The sequence below is a fragment of the Squalius cephalus genome (assembly GCF_949319135.1).
Source record: "Squalius cephalus genome assembly, chromosome: 15".
In the NCBI taxonomy this organism is placed as follows: domain Eukaryota; kingdom Metazoa; phylum Chordata; class Actinopteri; order Cypriniformes; family Leuciscidae; genus Squalius; species Squalius cephalus.
Window position 1 is genome coordinate 35410233 of NC_137136.1, and position 24453 is coordinate 35434685.

At 43.0% G+C, this 24453-nt stretch overlaps 1 protein-coding gene across 1 annotated transcript; it reads right to left on the reverse strand.

Annotated features, from left to right (window-relative positions):
- Positions 1-10724: 10724 nt before the first annotated feature.
- Positions 10725-18603, reverse strand: pimr209 (Pim proto-oncogene, serine/threonine kinase, related 209; the record flags this gene model as incomplete). Its single annotated transcript, XM_079895172.1, has 6 exons — positions 18413-18603; positions 18217-18311; positions 18049-18099; positions 12180-12543; positions 11292-11423; positions 10725-10822 (listed from the first exon to the last, which is right to left on the reverse strand). Exons 4-6 carry the CDS (start codon positions 12457-12459, stop codon positions 10725-10727), a joined length of 510 nt encoding a protein of 169 aa, XP_079751298.1. The 5' UTR covers positions 12460-12543; positions 18049-18099; positions 18217-18311; positions 18413-18603.
- Positions 18604-24453: the final 5850 nt, after the last annotated feature.

The window sequence follows — 24453 nt, forward strand, 5'->3', positions numbered from 1 at the left end:
TACCCTTCAAAAATTCCCTCATTTATAATTGATACAGCAACCTGTTTTTCTTCTTTTCCAAGGTGATTTTCCTCCATCAACCCAGAGAAAGGCACTAAAGTGGAGAAGACAAACATCCCGTCTTCTCGTCCAGGAGTCCTTACACTGATTTAGGAACAGATTATGAGTGGCGTGACGTCTGAAACTCTTCCATCTTGAAGGTTTGATTCAGCTCCTATGTTCTTCAAGATTAAGAAGCAAGTTCACTTTTCAGATGAAATTGTAACAGACGAGTGTTACAGAGTTTTATTGCTATTATATTTTCTGATTTGTTCATTTCTGATTTTCTAGTTTAAAACTGTAAACTTGTTTACATTTTTTAAATGTATTATTTTAACCACAGATGCCAGATTTTTATTTTAAAACACCAGCATTTTTTTGTATAAAAAAACTTAATGTCTTACAGTAAATCCCTGTAAATTTTACAGGATTTTTTTTTTTTTAACTTTAATGTAAAACATTTTTTTTGCAAAAACAATGGTGTGTAGATCACAGAATCCGGTGCTGATGGACCCGAGACAGATGATGGTCGTCCTGATGATCGTCCTGACTGGAGTCCAGTGTCAGCTCGATACTAGAGAGACTGGATAATCCTGAGACAGACATCAGCTCTAGATCTGGTGCCGACTCTGGATCCGGGACAGACGGATCGCTATCAGGTGACATCTCAAAACTGGATACATCTGAGACGGACATTAACTCCATGAGGGATTCACCGGAGACCGATGACGTCTCAGAATCGTATGAATCTGCATTAACCGGCAGCTCGACTCCAGATGGACATGGGTCGACTGGTGACGCCCAGTCAAACCCGGATAAATCCTGCTGGACATCCGTGGGATCGCAGTAGGGCACTATATCGACCTCACTGCAATCGAGGGTGGGAAGCTCTATAGCCTTCCCTATTCTCCGTAAGAAAGCATCGATGCCTTTCTTCTTCCTCCCTATTCCCCGTAAGAAAGCATCGATGCCTTTCTTCTTCTTCCTGTTCTTTGGCTTTTCTAAAGAAAGGTAAAAACATTCCCACAAGAAACCGTAAATACAGAGGCTTGACATGATGAAGAAAGAAGAACATGGGACATCCATGGTAGTTACTTAACATCAGCTCAACATCTGTCTGTCCAGAGCTACTGAACATCAGCTCAACATCTGTCTGTCCAGAGCTACTGAACATCAGCTCAACATCTGTGTGTCCAGAGTTACTGAACATCAGCTCAACATCTGTGTGTCCAGAACTACTGAACATCAGCTCAACATCTGTGTGTCCAGAGTTACTGAACATCAGCTCAACATCTGCGTGTCCAGAGCTACTGAACATCAGCTCAACATCTGCGTGTCCAGACTTACTGAACATCAGCTCAACATCGGTCTGTCCAGACTTACTGAACATCAGCTCAACATCTGTGTGTCCAGAGCTACTGAACATCAGCTCAACATCTGTGTGTCCAGAGTTACTGAACATCAGCTCAACATCGGTCTGTCCAGACTTACTGAACATCAGCTCAACATCTGCGTGTCCAGAGCTACTGAACATCAGCTCAACATCTGCGTGTCCAGACTTACTGAACATCAGCTCAACATCGGTCTGTCCAGACTTACTGAACATCAGCTCAACATCGGTCTGTCCAGACTTACTGAACATCAGCTCAACATCTGTGTGTCCAGAGCTACTGAACATCAGCTCAACATCTGTGTGTCCAGAGCTACTGAACATCAGCTCAACATCTGTGTGTCCAGAGTTACTGAACATCAGCTCAACATCTGCGTGTCCAGAGTTACTGAACATCAGCTCAACATCTGTGTGTCCAGAGCTACTGAACATCAGCTCAACATCTGTGTGTCCAGAGCTACTGAACATCAGCTAAACATCTGCGTGTCCAGAGTTACTGAACATCAGCTCAACATCGGTCTGTCCAGAGCTACTGAACATCAGCTCAACATCTGTGTGTCCAGAGCTACTGAACATCAGCTAAACATCTGCGTGTCCAGAGTTACTGAACATCAGCTCAACATCGGTCTGTCCAGACTTACTGAACATCAGCTCAACATCTGCGTGTCCAGAGCTACTGAACATCAGCTCAACATCTGCGTGTCCAGACTTACTGAACATCAGCTCAACATCGGTCTGTCCAGACTTACTGAACATCAGCTCAACATCGGTCTGTCCAGACTTACTGAACATCAGCTCAACATCTGTGTGTCCAGAGCTACTGAACATCAGCTCAACATCTGTGTGTCCAGAGCTACTGAACATCAGCTCAACATCTGTGTGTCCAGAGTTACTGAACATCAGCTCAACATCTGCGTGTCCAGAGTTACTGAACATCAGCTCAACATCTGTGTGTCCAGAGCTACTGAACATCAGCTCAACATCTGTGTGTCCAGAGCTACTGAACATCAGCTAAACATCTGCGTGTCCAGAGTTACTGAACATCAGCTCAACATCGGTCTGTCCAGAGCTACTGAACATCAGCTCAACATCTGTGTGTCCAGAGCTACTGAACATCAGCTAAACATCTGCGTGTCCAGAGTTACTGAACATCAGCTCAACATCGGTCTGTCCAGAGCTACTGAACATCAGCTCAACATCTGTGTGTCCAGAGCTACTGAACATCAGCTAAACATCTGCGTGTCCAGAGTTACTGAACATCAGCTCAACATCTGTCTGTCCAGAGTTACTGAACATCAGCTCAACATCTGTGTGTCCAGAGTTACTGAACATCAGCTCAACATCTGCGTGTCCAGACTTACTGAACATCAGCTCAACATCTGTCTGTCCAAAGTTACTGAACATCAGCTCAACATCTGTGTGTCCAGAGCTACTGAACATCAGCTCAACATCTGTGTGTCCAGAGTTACTGAACATCAGCTCAACATCTGCGTGTCCAGAGCTACTGAACATCAGCTCAACATCTGTGTGTCCAGAGCTACTGAACATCAGCTCAACATCTGTGTGTCCAGAGCTACTGAACATCAGCTAAACATCTGTCTGTCCAGAGCTACTGAACATCAGCTCAACATCTGTGTGTCCAGAGTTACTGAACATCAGCTCAACATCTGTGTGTCCAGAGCTACTGAACATCAGCTAAACATCTGTCTGTCCAGAGTTACTGAACATCAGCTCATCATCTGTGTGTCCAGAGCTACTGAACATCAGCTCAACATCTGTCTGTCCAGAGCTACTGAACATCAGCTCAACATCTGTCTGTCCAGAGTTACTGAACATCAGCTCAACATCTGTGTGTCCAGAGTTACTGAACATCAGCTCAACATCTGCGTGTCCAGACTTACTGAACATCAGCTCAACATCTGTCTGTCCAAAGTTACTGAACATCAGCTCAACATCTGTGTGTCCAGAGCTACTGAACATCAGCTCAACATCTGTGTGTCCAGAGTTACTGAACATCAGCTCAACATCTGCGTGTCCAGAGCTACTGAACATCAGCTCAACATCTGTGTGTCCAGAGCTACTGAACATCAGCTCAACATCTGTGTGTCCAGAGCTACTGAACATCAGCTAAACATCTGTCTGTCCAGAGCTACTGAACATCAGCTCAACATCTGTGTGTCCAGAGTTACTGAACATCAGCTCAACATCTGTGTGTCCAGAGCTACTGAACATCAGCTAAACATCTGTCTGTCCAGAGTTACTGAACATCAGCTCATCATCTGTGTGTCCAGAGCTACTGAACATCAGCTCAACATCTGTCTGTCCAGAGCTACTGAACATCAGCTCAACATCTGTCTGTCCAGAGTTACTGAACATCAGCTCAACATCTGTGTGTCCAGAGTTACTGAACATCAGCTCAACATCTGCGTGTCCAGACTTACTGAACATCAGCTCAACATCTGTCTGTCCAAAGTTACTGAACATCAGCTCAACATCTGTGTGTCCAGAGCTACTGAACATCAGCTCAACATCTGTGTGTCCAGAGTTACTGAACATCAGCTAAACATCTGTCTGTCCAGAGCTACTGAACATCAGCTCAACATCTGTGTGTCCAGAGTTACTGAACATCAGCTAAACATCTGTCTGTCCAGAGTTACTGAACATCAGCTCATCATCTGTGTGTCCAGAGTTACTGAACATCAGCTCAACATCTGTGTGTCCAGAGCTACTGAACATCAGCTCATCATCTGTGTGTCCAGAGCTACTGAACATCAGCTCAACATCTGTGTGTCCAGAGCTACTGAACATCAGCTCAACATCTGTCTGTCCAGAGTTACTGAACATCAGCTCATCATCTGTGTGTCCAGAGCTACTGAACATCAGCTCATCATCTGTGTGTCCAGAGCTACTGAACATCAGCTCATCATCTGTGTGTCCAGAGCTACTGAACATCAGCTCAACATCTGTGTGTCCAGAGCTACTGAACATCAGCTCAACATCTGTCTGTCCAGAGTTACTGAACATCAGCTCATCATCTGTGTGTCCAGAGCTACTGAACATCAGCTCATCATCTGTGTGTCCAGAGCTACTGAACATCAGCTCAACATCTGTGTGTCCAGAGCTACTGAACATCAGCTAAACATCTGTCTGTCCAGAGTTACTGAACATCAGCTCAACATCTGTCTGTCCAGAGTTACTGAACATCAGCTCAACATCTGTGTGTCCAGAGTTACTGAACATCAGCTCAACATCTGTGTGTCCAGAGTTACTGAACATCAGCTCAACATCTGTCTGTCCAGAGCTACTGAACATCAGCTCAACATCTGCGTGTCCAGAGTTACTGAACATCAGCTCAACATCTGTCTGTCCAGAGCTACTGAACATCAGCTCAGCATCTGTCTGTCCAGAGCTACTGAACATCAGCTCAACATCTGCGTGTCCAGTTACTGAACATCAGCTTCATGCTTTGCTCTTCAAACGTGATGTAAGTGCCTACTTAGATAATTACAACACAAATACACACTGTTCTTGAATGTACAGTATGTACAGAGTTTAAAAACTGTCAATACAATATTCATGATTAAGAGTACGTTTGCACGACAACAATTGCATTTTTCGCATACAAATGATACCCATTCAATTTTCATCCGCGAAAACTATTAAAAATGCTGCATTCTGCTGCTAGACCAGTAGATGGTGATGTCACTTTGTGAAAAAACACTACAGACATATAGACCTTAGGCAGCCCCGCCCCTTTTCAGCGCTGCGCTCGTTGTCTTTTGTCTTCCAGTTTGTATTTCCACAGCGATCTTACGTATTTATGAATGAACTACCCATTTTAAAATCTTTAAAAAGACTTGTGCTTTAAACATTACAATGCTCGTGATAACTTTCGTTAACTCTACAATAAGTAAATCCACACAGTTTGTGAGAGTGAGAGTTTGTGAGTGTTTGCGTCTGTGAGTGTGTACGTCTGTGAGCCTGTGAGTGTGTGCGTCTTTTGAGTCTGTGAGTGTGAGAGCTTGTGTGTGCGCGTCTGTGAGTGTGTGCGTCTGTGAGTGTGTGCGTCTGTGAGTGTGTACGTCTGTGAGCCTGTGAGTGTGTGCGTCTTTGAGTGTGAGTGTGAGAGCTTGTGAGTGTGTGCGTCTGTGAGTGTGTGCGTCTGTGAGTGTGTGCGTCTGTGAGTGTGTGAGTCTGTGAGTGTGTGCGTCTGTGAGTGTGTGAGTGTGAGAGCTTGTGAGTGTGTGCGTCTGTGAGTGTGTGCGTCTGTGAGTGTGTGAGTCTGTGAGTGTGTAGGTCTGTGAGAGTGAGAGTTTGTGAGTGTGTGCGTCTGTGAGTTTAGTGTAGAGAACAAGTTCTGACGTTGAGTTTTCTGATTTGTATTTTTCTTTATTTTTTATACATTATTTATTGTTCTGACAGCTCAGCCCTTTACACAAAAACATACATCTTTTTGTGCACTTTATTTAAAAAAGACTATATATTTGGCAGATGTAAAGCATATGTGTATGTCCATTTTTTTTTTTATTATTATTACTTTAAAGGGAGACACCCCAGGTGAATAGGAAAAAAGTACATACATACATACATACATACATACATACATCTTCTTCCGCTTATCCGGGGCCGGGTCGTGGGGGCAGCAGTCTAAGCAGAGATGCCCAGACTTCCCTCTCTCTAGACACTTCCTCCACCTTTTCCGGGGGGACACCGAGGTGTTCCCAGGCCAGCTGGGAGACATAGTCCCTCCAGCGTGTCCTAGGTCCTCCCCGGGGCCTCCTCCCGGTGGGACGCACCCGGAACACCTTCCCGTCCAGGAGGCATCTGGAACAGACATCTGTCAATCTCCCGTTCCATCCTTCCCTCACTCGTGAACAAGACCCCAAGATACTTGAACTCCTCCACTTGAGGCAGGAACTCTCCACCAACCTGAAGTGGGCAAGCCACCCTTTTCCGACTGAGAACCATGGCCTCGGAATTGGAGGTGCTGATCCTTATCCCAGCCGCTTCACACTCAGCTGCAAACCGCCCCAGTGAACGCTGAAGGTCCTGGTCTGATGGGGCCAGCACGACAACATCATCCGCAAAAAGCAGAGACGAAATCGTGTGGTCCCCAAACCGGACACCCTCCGGCCCCTGGCTGCAACTAGAAATTCTGTCCATAAAAATTATGAACAGAACCAGCGACAAAGGGCAGCCCTGCCGGAGTCCAACATGCACCGGGAAACAGTCTGACTTATTGCCGGCAATGCGAACCAGGCTCCTGCTCCGGTCATACAGGAACCAGACAGCCCTTAGCAAAGGGCCCCTGACCCCATACTCCCAGAGCACCCTCCACAAGATGCCGTGAGGGACACGGTCGAATGCCTTCTCCAAATCCACAAAGCACATGTGGACTGGTTGGGCAAACTCCCACGAACCCTCCAGCACCCTGGAGAGGATATAGAGCTGGTCCAGTGTTCCACGACCAGGACGGAAACCGCACTGTTCCTCCTGAATCCGAGGTTCTACTATCGGCCTTATTCTCCTCTCCAGTACCCTGGCATAGACTTTCCCGAGGAGGCTGAGAAGTGTGATCCCCCTGTAGTTGGAACACACCCTCCGGTCCCCCTTCTTAAAAAGAGGGACCACCACTCCGGTCTGCCAGGCCAAAGGTACTGTCCCTGACCGCCACGCGATGCTGCAGAGGCGTGTCAGCCAAGACAGCCCCACAACACCCAGAGACTTGAGGTACTCAGGGCGGATCTCACACCCCCGGTGCCTTGCCACCGAGGAGCTTCTTAACTACCTCGGAGACTTCAGCTTGGGTGATGGATGAGTCCACCTCCGAGCCCCCAGCCTCTGCTTCCTCAATGGAAGACGTGTCGGTGGGATTGAGGAGATCCTCGAAGTATTCCCTCGAAGATGACATCCCCAGTTGAGGTCAACAGCTGCCCATCTCCACTGTAAACAGGGCCTGGCTCCAGGGTGGGGCCCCGGCTGCGCCATGCGTGGCGACGTCACGGTCCTTGATTTTGAATCAGTCATAAAGGTTTTTTTTGAACCACTCTTAGTCTGACCCGTCACCTAGGACCTGCTTGCCTTGGGAAACCCTACCAGGGACATATAGCCCCGGACAACATAGCTCCTAGGGTCGTTCGGGTACTCAAACCCCTCCACCACGGTAAGGTGGCAGTTCAAGGAGGGGGAACTACCCTACTTTTTTTTTTGTTTTTTTTGTTTTTAAAGTAACTAATAGATATCAGTATGAAATTTCCCTAGTTGATTACTGACATTAAGATAAATACCTTTTGTATTACAAGTTTTTAGAATATTTGTGTTTAAATATGCAAATTAGGTAGTATCTCATTAAATATGCGCTGATTTGCATATATTTCCAGAAGAGAAATCTGAATATAGGATAAAGCCAGATTCAAAATTCTTGTTTAATTTTTTTGACATATTAGAGTCAAAGGTTTTTACAGAGGGATTTTGGATATCTCTTTTTGTCACTTCATTAATCAGAAAAAACTGTTAACAGCCATAAAAAAATAAATGTTCACTTTAGGTATAAAATGTCGTATAAATCAGAATCTGAATGAAATATAAACAAACCCCTCTGTAAAAACCTCGATGACGCACTGGAGCCGCTGAGCTCCTGGACACACCCCTACTTGATGACGCACTGGAGCCCCTGAGCTCCTGGACACGCCCCTACTTGATGACGCACTGGAGCCCCTGAGCTCCTGGACACGCCCCTACTTGATGACGCACTGGGGCCGCTGAGCTCCTGGACACACCCCTACTTGATTACGCACTGGAGCCCCTGAGCTCCTGGACACGCCCCTACTTGATGACGCACTGGGGCTGCTGAGCTCCTGGACACACCCCTACTTGATTACGCACTGGAGCCCTTGAGCTCCTGGACACGCCCCTACTGTCGATGACGCACTGGAACCGCTGAGCTCCTGGACACGCCCCTACTTGACGCACTGGAGCCCCTGAGCTCCTGGACACGCCCCACTTGATGACGCACTGGAGCCGCTGAGCTCCTGGACACGCCCCTACTTGACGCACTGGAGCCCCTGAGCTCCTGGACACGCCCCACTTGATGACGCACTGGAGCCGCTGAGCTCCTGGACACGCCCCTACTTGACGCACTGGAGCCCCTGAGCTCCTGGACACGGCCCTACTTGATTACGCACTGGAGCCCCTGAGCTCCTGGACACGGCCCTACTTGATGACGCACTGGAGCCGCTGAGCTCCTGGACACGCCCCTACTTGATTACGCACTGGAGCCCCTGAGCTCCTGGACACGCCCCTACTTGATGACGCACTGAAGCCCCTGAGCTCCTGGACACGCCCCTACTTGATGACGCACTGGAGCCCCTAAGCTTCTGGACACGCCCCTACTTGATGTAAAGGCAATTCTAAAAAAAAATTCTAAACACATTATAAATGTTATAATGACTGTGAACTGTGAAGTACTGAATTGTGGAGTTTTTTTTGGGCGGGGCTAAAACGGGGGCTCGATGACGCACTGGAGCCCCTGAGCTCCTGGACACGCCCTACTTGATTACGCACTGGAGCCCCTGAGCTCCTGGATACGCCTCTACTGTCGATGACGCACTGGAACCGCTGAGCTCCTGGACACGCCCCTACTTGATGACGCACTGGAGTCCCTGAGCTCCTGGACACGCCCCACTTGATTACGCACTGGAGCCCCTGAGCTCCTGGACACGCCCCTACTTGATGACGCACTGAAGCCCCTGAGCTCCTGGACACGCCCCACTTGATTACGCACTGAAGCCCCTGAGCTACTGGACACGCCCCACTTGATGACGCACTGGAGCCCCTGAGCTTCTGGACACGCCCCTACTTGATGACGCACTGAAGCCCCTGAGCTCCTGGACACGTACATGCGTACTACCTGCATGTGATCACGTACAAAACAGATCGGTGTCCTTATTTAAATTTCCGAAAAACGATCACATCAAGAAGAGGTGGATTAATTTTGTTAAGAGCCACCTTGATTGAGAGCTGAGGATCACTGCCAAAAACCACCTCTGTAGTGATCATTTTACACGCGATACTTTCATAAACTTTCGTCGGAGACAACTGGGATTCAGTGATAATCCGCTGTTACTGGTGAATGGGGCCGAACCGACTATATCCCGCCTCGGTGTTCATCCTCCCGTCGCGCCGACAACTGGTGCCATCATCGGCAGTGCGTGCCATTCTATGTTATGAATTACAGAAAAGTTATCTGAACAATTTAGAGCATATTCTGTTTCTCAGCTTGTGTGTTGCAATAATAATATTCAACAGTCCATTATCTCTTGGATTTATGCACATAATTTTCATACTTAATATAACAACCATGATGGCTGTTAGTTTGATCTGTAACTATAAAGCGTAAAAATATGTTTTATTCTATGTTATTTATTGCTAGCCTAACTTTATTTGGCTAAGTTAGGTTATGCTAGTTACATATAGCTAACTTGCATAAAAGGGTTGCATAAAATTGGTTGCTGATAAAAAGGGAAATTACCATATTTGGATCTGACAACATTGTACAGGAGAGAGAGAACTTTCAAACGGTGTATGTGATGTCAGGGTGCAGACAGCGATCGCGGAGCAGCATGTTGATTTAGAACGCCAACTTTTGTTGAATTTAGGAGAAATCTACAGACGCAAATAGACAAAGTGTAGTAAAATAAAGACCTAAATGTGTATTTTGGACTTTTTTTCACCACAAGTCTGAAAGAAGACCCAAAATCTAAAAATTGACCAGTGAAAAAAAAAAAAAACGATGTTTTTGCCTGCCGTGTCTCCCCTTAACAGCTCAGGGATGTTAAACCTGTTTGTGCACTTGCTGAAGATTTTTTTGCACTGTGAATTTGCACTGTCAGTTCTGTTTTTGAATAAAGAGTTGAAAATTAATGCTTTTTTTTTTTGGAGTGGGCTGGACGACCACCGGATGTTACCACTTGCTCGCTCCTCCAATAGAGTGGCTGACTGGTTCCCATTGAAAACAACTGGGAAAATCTGCTATCCCTGAGAAAGAAACGCTTTGATGGACACACAGAGTTTCATGAGGACGCCTGCTTCACCTTCCTTCTCTTCCTCGCTGTACCAACAGTATCCTGTACTAAAAATGCACATATTACATACATAAAGTACATATTTTTAGGTCACTGTAAGTAAGAATGGAAGGTGCATGATGGTCCTTGGTCTGATTTCCAGTGTCTATTGTAGTTACCTATTATCTGCCGTCCCTCACACTGCTACACTACCTGACCTCTGACCTCTTCCTTCAGTCCTGCTCGAACCACGCATGCTCTAATATCTGCTCTAACGTTGGTCTCTTGCTTTGAAAAATGTCCAGACACTGGTTTATGAGATCACAGCATTCTGTACGAGTTTTCAAAGAGTAAAGAGCTGGTTAGTCATGGACGCTCTTCTTTATGACGATGAATGTTGTCAGGTATGAAAATAGCTTCTAAAATGCATAGTAGGGCTGTCAAATAAAAATTATAATTTATAATTGACATTTTACCCTTTTGTGGGCATAGAAGACAATTCAGTACTTCTTTCCTCTAACATTAAGTGTTGCCTTATAAACTAATTTGAATTTGGCTAATATTTAAGAAAGAAATTCGAATTTAGCCTTTCAGCCATTTTGACAGCCCTACTGTATAGTATTTAGTGCTGTATTCAACATTAAGCAAACAAGGACAATCTTCTTCGTTAGTTTGTCATCAATACAGTAGATATCCATTGATCATTTTTAGATGTTCCATCAATCAGTTCTCCCCTTTTATATTTTAGTTGACTAACTCCCTGATTTTGTGTGTGTTCAACAGTGTTATTGTGATCTCACCTTTGGATAAAGTTGGCCGCAGTGGACCAAGTTTCCCGGATTGAAGAAGATTCAAGGGCTGGGATCCGCTCGCTATCTCTAAAAGTACTCTTCCCAGAGACCAGACTGTCGATTTCACCGCCCATTCACGACCTGAGTTGGGAGAAAGAGATAATTTAATTTGCTAAAGTCATCAGTGAGCCGTTAGTCTACTTTTAGATTACATTTGAGCAAACCTATAAAAACGATAATGGCATCCAATCCAACACATGCTTATTGTGGGAACAACAGGGTTCGTACAGATGCTGTAAAATAAAATTCCTGGACTTTCAAGACTTTTCAAGATTACTTTTTTGGTTTTGCAGGACTACAATCAGAGGTTTCACTTATTAAATAATATCTTTATTATCTTTCAAATTCTAAAAAAGTTAAACTAATAATACAAATAAACTAATAAAACAAAACGGTACAAATAAAGTGCAGCAGATGCAATAACAGTGGTAACTTTATCAATTGAAAGGATACTATGAAAAAGATATCGTTTTCTTATTCAAACTGATTTTCCGCATGAATATATGACTGACCTGAAGAATGAAAGCTGAATCATATACTTGGATATTTATGAGCAATATCACACTCATAGCCATGTGAAATGGCTCTATATCTATATGAGACGGGCTCCAGCGTTAACTTTGCACGAAAAGATTGTTTTATCTATAAAATTAAACACTAATTTCACATATATTTTATTTCAATAATTCAAGCACTTTTAAAGTACCTTTTAAAAAATATGGTTGTTTTCAAAGGTTTTCCAGGACTTCAATTTCAAAAAGTCACTTCAAGCACCTTGTGCGAACCCTGGAACAATAAGCTTGAATCATCATGTACAATATCTAATGGTTAACTCACCTTTACAGGTCTTAAAAAGTTCACAACAGCCAAAGTCGATGAGTGAGAGCTGCAGCGTCTCTGTGTTGACCAGAATGTTGTCTGTCTTGATGTCTTTGTGGAAGACGCCGTGGTCAATGCAGTTTTTGGCTGCAAGCACCGCTTGGCGCATTAATCCACGTGCCACGGGTTCATCCAGGAATCCTCCGTTGCGCAGGGAGAATTTGAGCAAGGTCTCGCACGGATGCGGATACTCCATTATTAGGATGAACTGTTCCGGCTGATCGAACCAATCCAACATGTGGACGATGTGCGGGCTTTTCGGAGGTTTGCGTATCAGCAGATTCACAGCCACTTCCGTAACCAGAGGTTTGGTGGATCCTGGCTGGAGAAACGTGTTTTAAATACGTGTTAAAAGATGCATGAATGCTAGAGGTGCAACGGATCAGCTCCACACGGTTCGGCACGCATGTGATTCGTGGATTAACTGCTAAATTTAACCATCATGGAGTGAAGTTTATCATTTGGATGCGTTTTGTCTTGGCAATTTACATATTCAAACAATTTTAAACACAGAAGAAGAGGCGAAAATCGGGACTCGCACGTTATCTGAGAGAGAGAGACTCGTTTCAGACAGCGCTCGAACACCGAATTGATTCCTTTTGCGTTTCCTTGCTCTTGAATGGACACATACACACAAAATGATGTCTAAATGCCCGTCTCGGCAAGTATTCTCTCGGTTATTTTATAAGTGAACGGTTGAGAAAGAAACCGGATATTTTGTCATGATTCTGCCGCCTTGTTCTTGATTTTCTCTAGTCTTGAGGCAGGATCATGACAGACCCATGTTTTGTGTTGTCTCGTTACTTAACCCCCTGGGGTCGGCGGTATCGCCGGCGATACCAGCTCGCTTTTTTTTTATCAGTTCAAAAGAGATTAATTTTGCTCTGTTGACTTTGATATTACAAACAAGTTTCATACATCAATCGATTCTGTTAAATGTGTATTATTTTTGTGTATACTCACAATAAAAACAAAGTGTTGTGCTTTTTGCCAAATAAAGAAAAATAAACACGAAGCGAGTTCTGCTTTCTCTCTGTCAGTGTAGTCCATTCTGAAACGCGTCCGAAAATGAACAATAACTCTGCGAATATCTATAATTAGATATTATTGTTTCATCTGTGTCACCTGCTGTCATTATCAGTTTCTCCCTATTTAATTCCCTTGGGCCAGTTGTTCAAAGGTAAGCAGATCGGATTTTGGTTATCGGATTGGATCAAATCTTGAAAATGGGTTGTTCAAAAGGGAAAGAAGGAATCTGAAATCAGATTAGATCACGGAATCCAATCCTAGTTTTAATCTGAATCAAAACTTATACATTAGAAGTAGACATTAGGCTACATATTAAGCCTTTCGGTAGCCTACTGTAAAGTAAAAAAGAGATTTTGGCGCCATTAAATAATTCCCAAACAGCTGTAAAAATCAAACAAAAATATTATATTTAATTCAAAGTGTTTTATCAATGTTTCTAAACTACATTGGCACAATCATGAGAGATGAACCAGTCAAAAGATCTTTGCAAGCGAACACAAAGTTTTTTTGGTGAACGCTATACAAATCTTTTCTGAGAGAATGCAAAAGCATTGAATTTTTTTTTTTTTTTCCCCTATCTCATATTTTTTACATGACCATGTCCCTTTGGGGGTTCTGTAGAGCAGTGTTTCCCAACCGGGGGTACGTGTACCCCTAGGGGTATGTGAGCAGTCCCCAGGGGGTACGTGGGATGATTCTCAAAACATTATAATAATCATGTTATAATATGGAAACAATTCAGTTAAGTCACCCTGTCCTTCCCGCCAACTGATTCTCAGCTCGCTTGTCCGTGGCCGCGCACGCGCTGCCGGGCGGTAGTGTAACCATAGCAACAGGCAGAGAGTCTAGCTTTGAGTAAAACAGAAACACTAGCTAGCAATGGATCAATTGCTAAAAAAACGCGCCGCTCCAAGCAGCAGCAGTGCTAGCGGCAGCTCAAGTGAACCAATGGAAAAAAGAAAGAAAGCCGATAAGTCAAAGTACCAGCAATTTCATGAACAGTATGTCGTTTTCGGTTTTACGTCCACATCTACTGAACCGCCTCAGCCGCTGTGTTTCCTCTGCGGGGATGTGCTCTCTAATAATAGCATGAAACCAGCCCATTTACAACGACACCTAAATACCAAGCATCTTTCCTGTGTCGGTAAGACAGCAGAGTTTTTTCAAAGAAAACTATCGGAATTTAAGGGAAGTCAAGAAAAATTTAAGAAAGCGACTGCAGTGTCAACCAAAGCATTGGAGGCCTCATATGCTGTGTCGCTACTTGTGGCTAAATCCAAAAAGCCATTTACTGTTGCTGAGGAGCTAATTTTGCCTGCTGCTGTAATTCTTGCAGAAACAATGATTGATAAGAAAGCAGCTGATGCACTGAAAACGGTACCATTGTCCAATAACACAGTGTGCCGGAGGACTGATGACATGGCCGTTGATATTGTCGATCAAGTAGTGGAAAAGTTAAAACTGTCTGGTTCATTCGCGCTGCAATTGGACGAATCAACAGATGTTAGCGGGGAAGCCCAGCTTATTGCGTTTGTGCGATACAAAGACATTTCTGAAATTAACGAGCACATTCTATTCTGCAAGAAGCTAACGGGGAGCACTACCGGTAAAGATGTGTTTCACGTTATCGACACCTTTTTCTCAGAGCACAATCTGGATTGGAAGTCCTGTATTCATGTGTGCACGGATGGTGCTGCATCAATGACTGGGAGGGTGAAAGGATTAATAGCGCAGATTAAGAAAGTAAACCCCGACGTTCAGTGGAATCACTGTATCATCCACAGAGAGGCACTGGCCAGTAAGAGAATGAGTCCTGAGTTACATGAAGTTTTGAATGACGCAGTGAAAGTGATAAACTTTGTCGAATCGCGGCCTCTGAATCACAGACTGTTTGAAAGGCTCTGTCATGACAGTGGCGCTGAGCACCAACAGCTACTGCTTCACACCGACGTACGTTGGTTATCGAAAGGGAAAGCACTACAGAGGCTTTTGGAGCTGCGCAACGAAGTAAGCGCTTTTCTGGCAGAACACTCACATCCCCTTGTTGTTATGTTGGAGAACACAGACTGGGTAGCCCGCCTTGCATATCTCGCTGATTTTTTTAGCAAACTGAACAACCTGAATTTAACTTTGCAGGGTAAAGACACACACATCCTAAACATGTATGATAAAGTGTGTGGATTCATGAAGAAGATCAAACTATGGGAGAGTAAATGTGAAGATGGGGACACAAGTTGTTTCCAGCAGCTCAACAGCTACCTTTCTGCAGGTGATGTTGACAGAGCTCCTATAGTGCAACTAGTAAGCACACATTTATCCAGACTCAACAGTGAGTTCAACCACTACTTCCCTGATATTGAAAGCAAGTCTGCCAAACTTGACTGGGTCCGTAATCCTTTCATGACTGAAAGTACGGATAACAACATTCCAACCAGACTACAGGAAAATCTGCTGGATGTGTCCTCAGACCGTGGACTGAAGATGAGGTACTCAGAAACAAACATGTCACAGTTCTGGTGTGATGTGGAGAAGGAATATCCTGATTTGGGGAAACATGCACTGAATGAACTCCTGCCATTTGGATCTACATATTTATGTGAAGTGACATTTTCATCCATGGCCGTAATCAAGTCCAAGCACAGGAACAGACTCAACTTGGAGAAAAGCCTGATAGCTGCTGTTGCCACACTGCCCCCAAGACTGACCAAGCTTATGAGTGAGAGACAGGGTCAAGTTTCTCATTAATTGGTGAGTCCTTTTGTGTCATACACAGGTCTAAACATATTTAGAGTAGGCTGCTACTATATATATAAAATGTGATCTTTGTTTTTGTATAATTGGTCTGGACATGTGAAGATGTGAAAATAAAAGTCATACAAATATTGAACGAAGACAAGTATGAGTTATTATAGGAAGTAAAAATATTATTATTTACAGGTAAATGAGATGTTACACTGTGCAAACCTAAAATTTACACCAAATCTAAAAATCACACCGATCACATGCGCTTGTGGGGGTACTTCAGGAAGGATAAAGTGTTTTGGGGGTACAGTCCCCTAAAAAGGTTGGGAACCACTGCCGTAGAGCACCAGTAATCCAGATTTGGTAATCGGAAAAAGTTTACATCCAGATCAGGGTGATCCAATCCAATTTTGCTTTGAAAAACCGGCACAAAAGTAAGATGGATTACCTGATCCTAGATAGCAAAACATGGGATTTCCAAATCCAGATCATTCTGATCCAGATTAAACTTTTTGAACAACTGGCCCCTTGTGTTTGCTGTCCTGTGCCGGTTCATTATCATACTTAGTGAAACCTTGTGAGTACCCTGTCAAGAGTATTGTCTAGAGAAAGTTCTGATTCTGTATTTGCTGTTTGTTTATCGTCTAGTTATCTGTCAAGTCATAGTCTAGTTCAGTCACTCCTTGTCCTGTCCATGTTTTGCCCCCTTGTGGGTTTTGTTTTCCCTTTTTGTCTTCAATAAACATTGTTCAATTGCATACGGTCTGCATATGGGTTCATCTCCTCCACACTTCATATTTGTCTGTTTATTCAGTCTTAGGGTGTATTCACACCTGCCTTGTTTAGTTCGACTGAATCGAACTGAAGTTCGTTTCCCCCCTTGGTGCGGATCTTTTGGGCAGGTGTGAATACAGCAATCGCACTCGGATGCGGACCAAACAACCGAACCGAGACCCAGCTGAGGTGAGGTGGTCTCGGTACGGTTCCAAACGAACTCTGGTACGGTTCGTTTACGGTGTGAACATGAACCGACCCAATTGCCGAAAGCACTTCGCCTTTAAGACTTTATTTGACTGCTCTTATGAGGATACTTAACAAAACGGACATTTTGGCATAATGGTGTGTGTTATTGTTCGTTCAAGCGTGAAAGAGAATTCCGGCACGCTGTCTGTGCAGACGATACTGTTGCGCGTCTTTCTGCGCGTGGTGTGTGCTTCAGGACATTCACAGACAGAGCGTTCTCTTTTGTCTTATGGAACCGTCTTGCAGCACATCGTCGTCTTCTCAAAATCCTAATTACAACATCGTATTGATGAGCATTATATGATACAATGTCATTAGTTTCTTCATATTGCGTTTGTAGAGAATAACACCAAATCAAAGAACAAATATTGCATTACGAAATATCTCCATGCTGAGCCTGTTTTTGCACTTCCTGCTTTTCCCTGCTTGATGAGTTCCTGTCCAATGAATGAACGACCTTAGCACACGTGTGGTTTTGTTTACAAATTTTGGTTCACTTGCAAAAAGAGCAGTGTGAAAGCGAACAGTACCAAACAAAAAAAATCAACATTGTATTTGGTCCGGACCAAAGCAAGTGAACTATCGGACTTTCCTGGTGTGAATACACCCTTAAAGTGACAGCAGCCTAATATTCCTGCTGTTGTCTCTGTCATTGATGTTAATAAAAAAACAAAATACAGCTTTAACAAAGATGAAACTATATTTAATTTCTACAGTGAACAAATAGTGTTAGTTTACATTTAGGCTTATTTATTAATTTATGAACCTGAATTCTACTGTTAGGCTTTGTAACTTTGTTATTTAGTATTCATCTCTGCTTGTAATTTGTGTATTTGTTCTTGTTTTATTACTGATTGTTCACTTGTTTTTAATAATGGTCAAACTTGATCAGTTAGGCTAGTGGGTTTTGATGTATTTTGATGGGGTCATTTTTTGCTGATCCGAAAAATTATCATATAAATGTTGAAATTTTGTGATTTGTTGCACCACTAATGAAAGCATGTAAAGATGCATGCAAGTCTTGCCAACTTACCAGATCAATAAACGTGTCCGAGCACTTCTTAGGTCGAAATTTGATAGCAACCTGCAAGAAAACAAACAGTTTCTTCAGATCAAAATAATCAGCAATGATCTATGTGTTACATTTCCAAAAAAGAAACAAGAAACCAGATGTTTTGTGATTAAAGCAAGAGTAGATTACCTTCTGGTCATCACATCTACGCGTCCCTTCATACACGGTGCCGAAGCCTCCGGTTCCCAGCACTGCTTTCACTTCATAAAAGGAGGAAAATGCTCCTGAAAAAAAAAATCACAAGCCAAAGGATCAGATTATGATTCCTACAAAACGTGGCTCAAAAAAAACAGATCCATCAGAATCCAGTAGCATAAATACTTACTATCTGGGTACAAATGTGAATTAATGATAGTAGACACATCTGACCATAAACCAGATGCACCTGGGACGGGTTTGGGCTCAGGATCAGCCAGCTTGAGACTGGATGAACTGGGAACAGGCGTAACCTCGTGACTTGATGGTCCCAGGATAGACGATAACTCTGAAACAAGATCTGATATACTTGAAACAAGATCTGATAGACTTGAATCGAGGCTGACTGAACCTGACTGGGAATCAGCTGGATCCAGAGTGGATGGACCTGAGAAGGGTAACGGGTCAAATGAGCTCTCGAAGTAAGATGGACCTGAGACGGGTAACGGGTCAAATAAGCTCTCGGAGTAAGATGGACTTGAGAAGGGTAACGTGTCAAATGAGCTCTCGGAGTAAGATCGACCTGAGAAGGGTAACGGGTCACATGTTCTCTCGAAGTAAGATGGACCTGAGACGGGTAACGGGTCAGATGTGCTCTTGAAGTAAGATGGACCTGAGAAGGGTAACGGGTCAGATGTGCTCTTGAAGTAAGATGGACCTGAGAAGGGTAACGGGTCAGATGTGCTCTCGGAGTAAGATGGACCTAAGACGGGTAACGGGTCAGATGTGCTCTTGAAGTAAGATGGACCTGAGACGGGTAACGGGTCAAATGAGCTCTTGAAGTAAGATGGACCTGAGACGGGTAACGGGTCAGATGTGCTCTTGAAGTAAGATGGACCTGAGAAGGGTAACGGGTCAGATGTTCTCTTGAAGTAAGATGGACCTGAGAAGGGTAACGGGTCAGATGTGCTCTTGAAGTAAGATGGACCTGAGACGGGTAACGGGTCAGATGTGCTCTTGAAGTAAGATGGACCTGAGAAGGGTAACGGGTCAGATGTGCTCTTGAAGTAAGATGGACCTGAGACGGGTAACGGGTCAGATGTGCTCTTGAAGTAAGATGGACCTGAGAAGGGTAACGGGTCAGATGTGCTCTTGAAGTAAGATGGACCTGAGAAGGGTAACGGGTCAGATGTGCTCTTGAAGTAAGATGGACCTGAGACGGGTAACGGGTCAGATGTGCTCTTGAAGTAAGATGGACCTGAGACGGGTAACGGGTCAGATGTGCTCTTGAAGTAAGATGGACCTGAGACGGGTAACGGGTCAGATGTGCTCTTGAAGTAAGATGGACCTGAGAAGGGTAACGGGTCAGATGTGCTCTTGAAGTAAGATGGACCTGAGAAGGGTAACGGGTCAGATGTGCTCTTGAAGTAAGATGGACCTGAGACGGGTAACGGGTCAGATGTGCTCTTGAAGTAAGATGGACCTGAGAAGGGTAACGGGTCAGATGTGCTCTTGAAGTAAGATGGACCTGAGACGGGTAACGGGTCAGATGTGCTCTTGAAGTAAGATGGACCTGAGAAGGGTAACGGGTCAGATGTGCTCTTGAAGTAAGATGGACCTGAGACGGGTAACGGGTCAGATGTGCTCTTGAAGTAAGATGGACCTGAGACGGGTAACGGGTCAGATGTGCTCTTGAAGTAAGATGGACCTGAGACGGGTAACGGGTCAGATGTGCTCTTGAAGTAAGATGGACCTGGATCGCTTAAGTCCCAGGAGAGGACAGATATTCGTGGCTGTAGATCTGGTGGATCCGGGTCCACTGTCTTTATAGTCTTCCATGTTCGTTGGATGAATGCCCTGATGTCTTTCTTCACCCTCCTTTTTGATTGATTTTCTAAAAAAGAAAAGAAGAAATGGAAAAGTAAATTAAATTACGCCACGGCAAGTTTGGACAGAACAATTTGATCTAAGGCAAACCATTTTAAGGCAATAAAGCAGAAAAAAGTGATGGACTTATAAGAGCTTGTGATTGTGTCATGGGATACAGTAGAGAATCACAAAATCATTTTCATATTAATAAATCCCTTTGTAAACATATCACTACAACCCACACACAAAAATGCCTTTTCAATTGTTCCTTAAAAATAAAATAAGTGGCCCAGTATTGACATACATGCTTCAGATCATCAGACAAGCTGAGAGATTAGTGGGTCTTACATCAAAATGGCATAAATCATCTCCTGTATGGCGTAATAACAAGTTATTGTCTGGAAATAAGCCATTCATTCATGATGTATGGGCAGAGAAGGGTATATTGGTCATTGGAGACTTGAATGGTGAAGACTCTTTACTAAGCTTTAATGACTTGGTTTCACTTTATGGTATCCCTAGACATTCCTTATTCTTTTACTTCAGACTTAGGTCAGCTCTCAAAGCACACAAAGTTGTATGGGGCTCAGAGATGAAGGAGCATCCAGTAGTCGGCTGGATACAGGTGGCCCCAAAAAGTGTCGTCTCTTTTCTGTATGCCAGGTTTCTTTCATATTTATCTCCTAAGCCTAGTACATTAGCTTGGGATCGCTCAATGGCACTCAGACGAAGAGAAATAGACTGGAACACAAGCTGGGATAATATATGTAGCTCCTCTCATAATCCCAATCATCAGTTTATTCATATGAAGATATCTCATAGGGCATATCTTACTCCTAGTGAATGTACTGTTATGTATTTCTGTACTGTCACAATACCTCTTTGATATTGTTACCTAACAAGACAATAAAAATTGAGTACAAAAAAAAAAAAAAAAAAAAAAAAAAGGATTATAATGCGGGAAAAAATCGATTAATATATAAATCGCGATTCTATCTTCTACCTCTTCTTTATTTCATAAATCGATTTTGTGTTAGACTTCTTTAACTTCGCAGTACTACTTAAAGTTACTTTAAGTCATTTTATTTTTACATTTGATTATTCAATTTCGGTAGTATTTCTTACTTCATGTTTAATAAACATAGGCAACTGTAAGTTTATTTAATTTGTATATTTTTCTATTATTTGTCCTTGTTTGTAATTTGCTTCTTTGTTATTATTTTTAATCTAAAAAATTATAAAGCCTGCCTTGCTTTAATACAGAAGACTGTAGTGTTGTCACAGTACCAAAATTTCAGTATTCGGCATCAATACCAGTGAAAATCCACGGTTCTCTGTACCAATTTCGATACCAAAGCTTAATTTAGATTAAATTTACATATACTAGTGCAAAAAATGCCCGTGCAAAATCAGTTTTTGTGTGTGTTTTTAGTAATTGTTGGTTTGGTGTGTTTGAGTGCTCATTGTTACAATTACACAGCAAAAGTTCAGTGACATTTTTATTTGTGCATGGTAAAAAGCACACAGTGAACTCTGAGAAAACGCTATGCTTGAGGAAACAGTTTGTGTATAGGCCACTACAAATGATGCCCGTGAAAGAGACTGTGAACGCATTGAATAGGATATGTTTAGTTGGTGAATAGCATAGGCTACTATTACACAGTAGCGATAGCGTTAAGCGCACCAGAATGAAATATAACATTCAGAAGTAAACAATAGCTGACTTACAGATTCAGTTAACATCCACAAATGAATAAGCACCTCGATTCAGGGAGCAGTGCAAAGTGCCCGTGCAAAATCAGTTTTTGTGAGCTGATCGCCGTCAAAAAAGTTCAGGAGATATTTCTTGCGATGGCAATATGATCAAAAATAACTTTATATTGATGAAAAGGAAAAAAAAAAGTCATGAATTTGTTGCATTTTTGGGAAAAAATAATCCGTTTTTATAATAAATCTTAAAAAATTCAAATCCAGATTTTGATTTTCAATGTTGTTATAACCTAAAGATGCTATGTGAAAGTTTGAAACAGAAAATAGTGCTTTTCACACATTTAGTGGTTATCTCACATTCGAGAGATATGCGAATAACACACAGACAGACAGACGGACGTTTCTGTAATTTATAGATAGATGGATTTATCACGTTCGGGAACCAAACTATAATATTCAGAAGTAAACAGTGCAGCTGACAGAGTGTTTATGTCAGAATGTTTATTTTTAAACCACAACCTTTTAAAAATGATATATTTAACGATATCTTTAGCATTTCTCATCCAAACAACGTCAAACTTGGCACTGCACTTACTCGTGACCGTAGCGAGACACCTGTCAAGTTTGAAATCCATCGGACTAACGGTTCGAGAGATATGTGGTTAACAGACACACAGACAGACAGACGTTTCTGTAATTTATAGATAGATTAAAGTGTATATCACTGTTACAAAGATAGAAACTATTAAAAACACTTTACAATAAGATTCCATTTGTTAGATAACAATAGATAAAATGACCTAACAATAAACAATAAAAAGCCGCCCTGTACGGTTTTTCCTGCTGTTACGGAAAGGCCGAAGCTGATTGGTTGGTTTTGTCACATGACCTGTTGAGATGATATGAGGCCGGTGGCGTGATTAATGATGAGCGACACCTGTGAGACTAATGCGGGTCGCCATTTCTCAGTGTTTTTATGAAGAGGACGCAACCGTGCACCTTTCGGACAGCGCATCAAGAACCGGATTAACCCGGTACTTAGGTACCACCGATACTTAAGAAAAGCTGGTACCGTAACGGTTTAATTTTTTTAGTACCGTCTTGGTACCGAAGTATCGGGTCTTCTGACAACACTAGAAGACTGTGTAATGATTGTAGTCAGCTTAAAGGGCATTTGTTTTATAATATTGGGTGGACTAAAAAAGGAAGAAAAACTAAATCATTTCAAGGTTCACATTTAATTCGGTAGGATTTTATTTTCTTCTAGACCTATTAAACTGTACCGCAGTCAAATAAGAAAAGTAACACAAAACAGTAAACTACATTCAAAATCCACATATCAAATCGAAATTTGATTGAAAAAATAAAACAGAACTAGATCCCCACATGCTCAATGCTGAACACTAATGAAGGGGAACATAAATAACATAAACAGCAGAAGTAAAAATACAACTATAACAAAAATCTAATATAGACTAATAGACTTACCAACAGAATCCAGTGTGGATGGACTGGGGAGGGATAATGGCTCTGGATCCGTCTGATTATTAGAGTTCAGTGTCTTGCAACCGAGGCTGACTGAAACTGGCACGAGATCTGCTGGATCCTGGTTACCCACCGGCTCTTCGGCAAACCATTCGTCCAAGCCGAGGACAGAGCGCTTTATAGCCCTCCATTTTCTGTGGAGAAACGCACCCATGGCTTTCTTCTTCTTCTTCTTCTTCTTTGTTCGGTTTTCAGCAAACCATAAGTCAAACACTGAGGGAAGACATCATGAAGAAAGAATACAATGTTCTTCGATATTTAATGCATGTTTGAATAAATCTGGCAAGTTGTTATGACAGCCACCATTTAAATGTTTATATTTCATATAAATGTATTATTATAAAAATAAATAAGTGTAATTTAAGTGTTTATACAAATCAGTTAATTTTTACCTTCAGTATTATAGTAGGCTAATGAAGCCTATAGGCAACAACTGACTCCCTTAGTTTACAGCATTAGTAAAGAGATTTGTTTGAAATCAAAGAAACAACGGATTGTTTTTCAAGGAAATTTTTTTACATGTCATTTTGATGATAAAAGATGAGTTTTAAGTAATGAAATGATTGACTACAGGGGGACTTTAATAATTAGGCACACAAAACAACACAACTCGGTATAATGAAAGTACTGACAGTAATAATAATGACCATAGACTCACCAAAAGCCGTCCCTAAACCAGAAGGATCTGGGACCTCAGAATCCGGAGCCGATGGACCCGGGACAGATGATGGGTCGGGATCGTCCTGACTGGAGTCCGGTGTCAGCTCGATACTAGAGAGACTGGATAATCCTGAGACAGACATCAGCTCTTGATCTGGTGCCGACTCTGGATCCAGGACAGAACCGGAGAGAGATGGCGGCTCGGGATCATCCGGATCTGCATGAACCGGCAGCTTGACTCCAGATGGACACGGATCGACTGGTGACGCCCAGTCAAACCCGGAGAAATCCTGCTGGACATCTGTGGGATCGCAGTAGGGCACTATATCGACCTCACTGCAAAGCTCTATAGCCTTAAGGGTGGGAAGCTCTATAGCCTTCCCTATTCTCCGAAAGAAAGCACAGATGCCTTTCTTCTTCTTCCCTATTCTCCGTAAGAAAGCATCG